Source organism: Anguilla rostrata, chromosome 1 (genome assembly GCF_018555375.3).
Source record: "Anguilla rostrata isolate EN2019 chromosome 1, ASM1855537v3, whole genome shotgun sequence".
NCBI classification, from domain to species: Eukaryota; Metazoa; Chordata; class Actinopteri; order Anguilliformes; family Anguillidae; genus Anguilla; species Anguilla rostrata.
In genome coordinates, this window is record NC_057933.1 from 63,244,405 (window position 1) to 63,251,597 (window position 7,193).

Consider the following 7,193-nt stretch of genomic DNA (forward strand, 5'->3'; position numbering starts at 1 on the left):
CATTATGAAATATCAATGAATTAATATCAACTGAATAATACTTTTAATAATACATAAATAATAATCAAATGATACATTAATTTAATTTTTAATTTAAACCATAACGATAGTCACATTTTATATGATTAGCTGGTTGTCAGTTTTAGATAATAAACACGTTTTATGTGAATCAAGTACCAATATCTGAAGTCCATTACTGAAGGTCAAGACGGCCATTGGGCTACAACCTCCGAAGTAAATAAATGGCAAATCGTGTTCATGATGGTTTTATATTGAACTGTTGTTTGCAACATTTAAGTTGTTATTTTTACTTTCACAGTCATTTCACGCTCTTGATCGTGAATTTCTAAACTTTGTTCGGCTGTGTGCGTGCATTTAAGTTAAATTGTAGGTTATGCCTTGTGTTTGCATGCGTACAGCCTATTGTGTCTAAATGTGAACTGTACAAGTAACTATAACATTTCAAAAGTTAGGCTTCGTTTTACTTTCGTTCATTTTTGGCTTAGCCTTTATAAACGTTAGGACACGGTTTATTTATTTATTTATTTATTTATTCAATCGCTAATTCATTAGATCGCAATTTAGCACTAACGTTGTTTATGTTGTGGGGCAAAGTTTTTGCTTTTTTACGTATGTTTCTTGTGATGTGAATCCTCTGAGGTCTTGTCTAGATCATACAACGGTTTAAGCAAGGTTCGTGATTTTAATACTGCTCTACTCTTTAGAAACCTAGGCCTATATATCGAAAGTGGATTTCCATTCCAGCAGTAAAATCAATACACTATTACTCGGAAATCACGCAGTTGTTGAATTTGGAATTTTGCATATGTGGTTCTGGACAGTGGACACTCTCCAGCTTTGCTGCTACTACATTTTTGACGGCAGTGTAATGAAAGCCTTCGAGATGATCACTGCCACGCAATGGGCCTCCCTTGCAAGTATGCATGGTGACAAATATAGTTTATTCTTATTCAATCCGTTATTACATTTCCTGGGACCGATCTGATTCTCTGTTAAAAAACAAACACATGTTATCAGTTTACTTTTCCTGTCGTTTACAGTCTGCGTAGGCTATGTATTGTTTATGATTTACTGACAATATTGGTGATTTTATTCCACGCCACCTTTCAAACTGTCATGTTCTTAATCTGACGCATGGTATTCTCCACACAAGTTTAGCTTTTGAGTTCAAGACATTTCCTGGTTATTTGTGGGATTTGCCAATGTATATTTGCGTTAAACAGACACAAATACTACTAAATTATGTTGTCAATTTAATATTTATAATCTCTCTCTCTCTCTCTCTCTCTCACACACACACACACACACACACACACACACAAACACGCATGCAATGCAACGATTTTTGCACAAAAGTTATTGGACTGAGCAGGTAATTCACGTAAAGCCAGGAAACAACCTGGTAATAAAAATTATAATTAGAAATAAGAGCAAATGACATAAAGCAGTCTGATTTTAAATGACTAAAATTACTATATCGCGCTGAAGATTGAGCAAATCAGTTATTCCAAATGTATTTGACAGTACATGTATTAAAATGCCCTCACAGAAAGCTTCATGTTTCAGACTGAATGTTGTCCGTGAATGTTTACATGCGGTTTGTTTTCCCTTTCATATCTAAATTAGGCCTATATACAGCCCCATATTTTATTTGCGCACATATTACCATTGGAAAAGAGCCACGTCGGTAAACAGAAACAGGCACACCGGATGCCCCATGCTTTTATGCTTTTATCTTGTAATGGCGTCTTTGAGGGATTACATCATTTTCACACCTCTTCGCGAGAACTTGCAGGAACACCGTCAGGCAAAGAAATGAACTCACGCACCGAATCAGAATAGAAATGTCAAACACAATGAATCGAAGAATAAAGACAAGACAAAGGTGCATTAAAATGTACATCAAAGGCTTACACAAAACACGAAATACCTGTTTTCTCACCAACCCTGGGAAGAATTCGAAGCAGACCCTCAAAGTTTGAATGGCAACAATCACTTTGGCTAGACGGCAACTTTCAACTTGACCTTGGCCGCGAGCCGTGTGTCTAACGCGTATGTAAAACAGCGTTGCCAAATTGTGGGCTGCTTTCGGTCTGTGCATATACTGCATTGTACAAGGGATGCACATTCTTAGGCGCATACGTTATAGGCTACTGTTTAAAATGTAAATTTGTTGGAATGTTTAAGCAGTTTTCAATTCAGCTTGTTGAAACATTTTCCTTTCTGTGTTTAGCATTTCGCTCACATTGAGACAATTTTTCGTGAATACTGCTTTTAAATTCAGCAATTTGTATTTTATTTATTTTTTATTAAAATATTATGTTTAAATGAATTCCAAACAAATGTTGAACCGAAGTCACCAATAAAAAAGTAAAGTTTTAAAAGGCAGTAACAAATTTAATATATACGTTGTGATTGAACTGATTCCTGGTTATGTTGATCCAGTATTCATAAGCACTTGTCAGTTTGTTTGTAGCCTATATATATATAGATAATATATAATGGTAGTTTATTATATTAATATACAAAAACCCATGATGCTATCACCAATGTAGAAATTAATAAGAAGAATATTTTTTATTTAATTTACATTTACCTGCGGGCCCATTTATCATTATTACGCGTAAATTAGCTCCTCGTATTATGTAATAAATAGGAGGGAGGAGTGTACCTGGTAACGTTTCAATGTTGAAATGTAGCCTATGCCTTCGTACCCGTAGCCTACAGTAGACCGAATTCGAGTCATTGTAATTCGTAAATACAATTAAAAAATTAATCAAATCGTATGGTAATCAAAAGAGAAACAGTCGCTTCGCTCAGATTTCTCTCGTAATAGTCAGAACAGAAATGCACAAATTGAATCCGGACAGGGGCTATATAGTATTACAACTGTGCATTTGGTACATTGGGATTTTCTTCGCTCGAAACGTTTACCAGCTTCTTTGCATATCACGTGCCTCCCACCAGCCAATAAACAGGCGGCCGTGGTGAGCACAGTCTCTTTAGCGTCAGTTACTCTGAGATTCAGTATCTCATTTTCAGTCTAGGGGCTTTTTAAAAAGAGCTAGTAGTCTCAATGTCGGACGTGCTATGACAGCGTCATTACTTCTCCATTCCCGCTGGATTGACCCGGTGATGTTCGTCTACGACAACGGTTTAGATGAAGTGAACAAAAATATGGAAGGATTTGCGGGAGGCAATTTTGCTGCAAACCAGTGCAGGAATCTGATGGCGCATCCGGCATCCCTGGCCCCGAGCGCTACTTACACGTCGAGTGAGGTGCCAGCGTCTGGCATGGGCGAATCTGTCAAACAGTGCAGTCCCTGTTCCGCCGCACAGAGTTCCACCAGCGCTTCTCTACCCTATGGCTATTTTGGCAGCAGCTACTATCCGTGTAGGATGTCACAGCACAGCAACATAAAATCGTGCGCACAGCCTTCTTCATATGCAGAGAAGTACATGGAGACATCTGTCTCTGGGGAGGAATTCACCTCTAGAGCCAAGGAATTCGCTTTCTATCAAGGTTATACCACCAGCCCTTACCAACCTGTCCCCAGCTATTTGGACATGCCTGTTGTGCCCACCATGAGTGGCCCAACAGAGCCCAGACATGATTCTCTGTTGCCCATGGAAAGTTACCAACCATGGGCTATCACCAACGGGTGGAACAGTCAAGTTTACTGTGCTAAGGACCAGGCGCAGCCCAACCATCTGTGGAAGTCGTCAATTCAAGGTACAATGAGATGCTGGGTCGAATGCTTGAATGGTATTTCGTAGCTACATATTATTTGTAAGAATTCGTCACACTTTATTTTGACATTACATTGTATTAATTATCATAAATGTAAACGATTAACTCGGTGATAAAGTTGGCTATACGCAACAAGTAGCTATTATCATTAGAAATAAATTCAAGCAGCATATAACATGCCCTTTTTTCTTTTTTGTGAGCGTAGAGATAAACAGGGTGTTATTCTCTATGTTGTTCAGACGCAGTGACTCACGCAGGAGAAGGCAGTTCTATTCGACGTGGAAGAAAGAAGCGTGTGCCATACACGAAGGTACAGCTGAAGGAACTGGAGCGGGAGTATGCCACTAATAAATTCATTACAAAGGACAAGCGAAGACGGATATCCTCCCAGACAAACCTAACCGAACGACAAGTCACAATCTGGTTTCAGAACAGGCGAGTAAAAGAGAAGAAAGTCGTCAACAAATTCAAGACCGCCAGTTAGCTTTAACAAAAATGAAGAAGAACAAATGTAAAGCTGACTTGAAGGCTGGTCTATTTTGAAAAAAGAAGTAAAACAACACCTTATGACCTATATACTGTTTTAACAGGCCACTACTCAGCTTTAGTGGATTGTTTAGAATTGGAGTGGCACCCGTCATGCTGGCCGCATAAGGTCTCGCGGGTCTGAAGCTAAAATGGGAAATGTTAGACCTCCATCTTGATGTTAAACATGACTTCTGAGAAACGTCGTTCATCCGATTGACATCCACATTGCTCCACTGATCATCGAGTTGGAGATGTTGCAATTTTCGGTTAAATACAAATATATAGATGCGCTATGCTTATAATGTCCAGGAAATGAAGAGGCATAAAGTGTGTATTTAAACATTTTTTAATAATTATTATTTAAAGTGGCACTAAATCTTAAAGAGATTGCAGGAAATACGTGGTTTTGAATTTACCAATGCATTTACATAAACAATCGCTTTAAACACACGTTTGATTAATGAATCAAATGCTGCCGTTTTCAGCGTTTCTAAGATACCTATCCGATAGTTTACCTTATTTGCAAGTTCTTGTCATAATCAGCTGCTGATGCAGTCTCACTTTTATTTTAAAATATCTTTTGGGAACCCAAGGCATTGAGATGTGCCCGTGTACAATAGCATTTCAATAAAATTGGCTTTGTTGTAAATAAAACCAAAACTAGTAAGTTATTACATATTTGAACTGCTCCCTTTATGTATGTCTACATAGACAAACTCCACCCAAATAAAAGCTGAAATTGTGAAATTGAATGTGAATTTTGAATAATATTGTTATGTTCATTTACACAGGAAGACTGTCTTTAAAATCCTGATATATTTTACAAAAGTGTGGCCTTCTGTTTTGTAGCACATTTTGGGTCATTTTCAACCGAAAATCGAGAAAGATATGTTTCACAATTACACAGTAAAATGTCCAGGGTTCATTCAACTCCAACAATGTTAATTCAACTGTTATCAGATAACATTTGGTCCCATATTCGAGAGTTATCTATTGAGTGTTGAATTAACATTGGACATTTTACTGTGTAATAGTGTCAAATTAGTTTTCTTTTTTAAACTTTGTTCAAGTCCAATAGCTTTACAGTTAAGATTACTTATGGTATGCCTGTTCAAGAAATAGGGATTTCGACCTATTTTAAAGATTGAACTGGGCATGATGTCGTTAACCCTGAGAAAGACCTGAAGTTTGAGAATGGCTAAATATGGGAAATGTCGACATGTAGTATAGAACAATATCGCCATCTGGTGATCAAGATGTGGCATTACGTTAGTTTTTTAAATACTTGCGCGCAGGCACTGCCATTCGCTTCAACCCCCCTCACATATTAAATAAAAAATAAACAACGGGACAAAAATAATAATGGTGGAATAACATATAGAGTTTTTGATGTTTCAGTACAACTCTGGAATTAAGTTGTTGCTGTTTTGTGAATGAGTGTCACTTGTCAAATAATCATTTTAGCCTATTTGTAGAAACATTTGGTGCTACCTGCACATATAAGGCGTCACACCATTCAATTCCCTAAGGGGGGTCAGTACAAAATAATATATATCACTGTTAGTTAGGCCAAGCCTCCCGACTACACCTTTCATTAAAGAAAAAACTATCTAAATGTATCAAAACACCCAGTACACTAATATTATAATGTAATGTAATGTAATTATCAATCATTTTTGATATAGGCCTATGTATGAGAAAATGTTTCCAGGGCTTTAATTTTATATATCAAAACTGAATTATTCTAAATTTTTCTACATTATTCTACATATTTATTGTATTCCTTTATTTTTATTTTTATTTTTAGTTGCTGAATAGTATCACCCTGCTTAGGTGTGCATCTAGAATATACGCGCTTCGGTTCGTTTCGAGTATTGTAAACTAATGCAAGATTAATGGTTTATCCTTTGAATAAAATGTGGTGCAAGTTTCTTATTGTAATACTTACACATAATTTTGACTGCAGTGGTCCCGCAAATGAGCTATGTGGTGTAACACGTATTAAACCCAACGGAATTTGAACGAAGCCTTTCACCTGATTTTAAGTTTGTCGGAATGAATCGTATCAATTCGAATGAGAAGCTCTACACGTTAATCTCTTGCACATTTACGTTTATCAAAGTGAACGGAAAATTTTGGTGCACAAGTCAATTATCTGTTTATGTGTATGCAGCTATTGCACATTAGGCACTGTGGGACGTATTTGCACGCCTGTACTTAGGCCTACATAAGGCTATATGACATTTAACTATATACTTGTCTACATTTTCATTTTGAAATGTCAGTCCAAATTGAAATCTTGATTTTGTTTAAGCTCATCCTGATAAAAATGTGGTGAGTCACCTTTATACACTTAGCACGATGTCCTGCAATAAATGGGATAAGCACGGTTAACATACAAGTTGTTCAGTTGTAAATGGTTCTCATTAAATCTTTAATTTCTCAACGTTAAATTAGTGTAAATAAAGTGTGATTTATCAGAATACAGCAGTAGTCTAATCGGAATTGGCCCCCATACACAGTAAAGCCTTTAGTATTATTTTAACTCTAACAGAGTTCTTGAGTCCAAGAGGGATTGTGCTCTATCGGAGTTTATTTAATGCTGAACATTTTACTGTGTAGGTCGCCTTAAATTGCAATTCTGGTTTTAGAGTATTATGGAGCATTTCATAAATGTAGTGTAGCCTACTGTTATAAACCCATTAGTTAAGTTTAAGTTTATAACAGTAATTTAAGTTTTATTTAAGTTTTGGTATTGCAAGTATTGTGCATATCCTTATTTGTATGTCCATACTTTCCACCAAAACGACTTGTTTTACTACATAACATATGTATTCATAATGGATACATTTAAGCATGTGTAGGCTACACAGAAATAACTGAATAGTATATA

The 7,193-nt window shown here is 36.5% G+C and overlaps 1 protein-coding gene across 1 annotated transcript; it reads left to right on the forward strand.

The window, feature by feature from the left end:
• The first annotated feature begins 3,019 nt into the window (after positions 1–3,019).
• hoxa13b (homeobox A13b) lies at positions 3,020–5,940 on the forward strand. The gene is made up of 2 exons (XM_064348581.1): positions 3,020–3,754; positions 4,012–5,940. The coding sequence occupies exons 1-2, from the start codon at positions 3,112–3,114 to the stop codon at positions 4,254–4,256; spliced, it is 888 nt and encodes a 295-aa protein (XP_064204651.1). The 5' UTR covers positions 3,020–3,111; the 3' UTR covers positions 4,257–5,940.
• The last annotated feature ends 1,253 nt before the right edge of the window (positions 5,941–7,193 follow it).

Excerpts from the sequence above, each read along its gene's own strand:
- hoxa13b (XM_064348581.1), top strand. The coding sequence starts at position 3,112 with ATGACAGCGTCATTACTTCTCCATTCCCGCTGGATTGACCCGGTGATG. Across the intron at positions 3,755-4,011 it reads GTGGAAGTCGTCAATTCAAG|ACGCAGTGACTCACGCAGGA; the intron begins GTACAATGAGAT and ends TATGTTGTTCAG.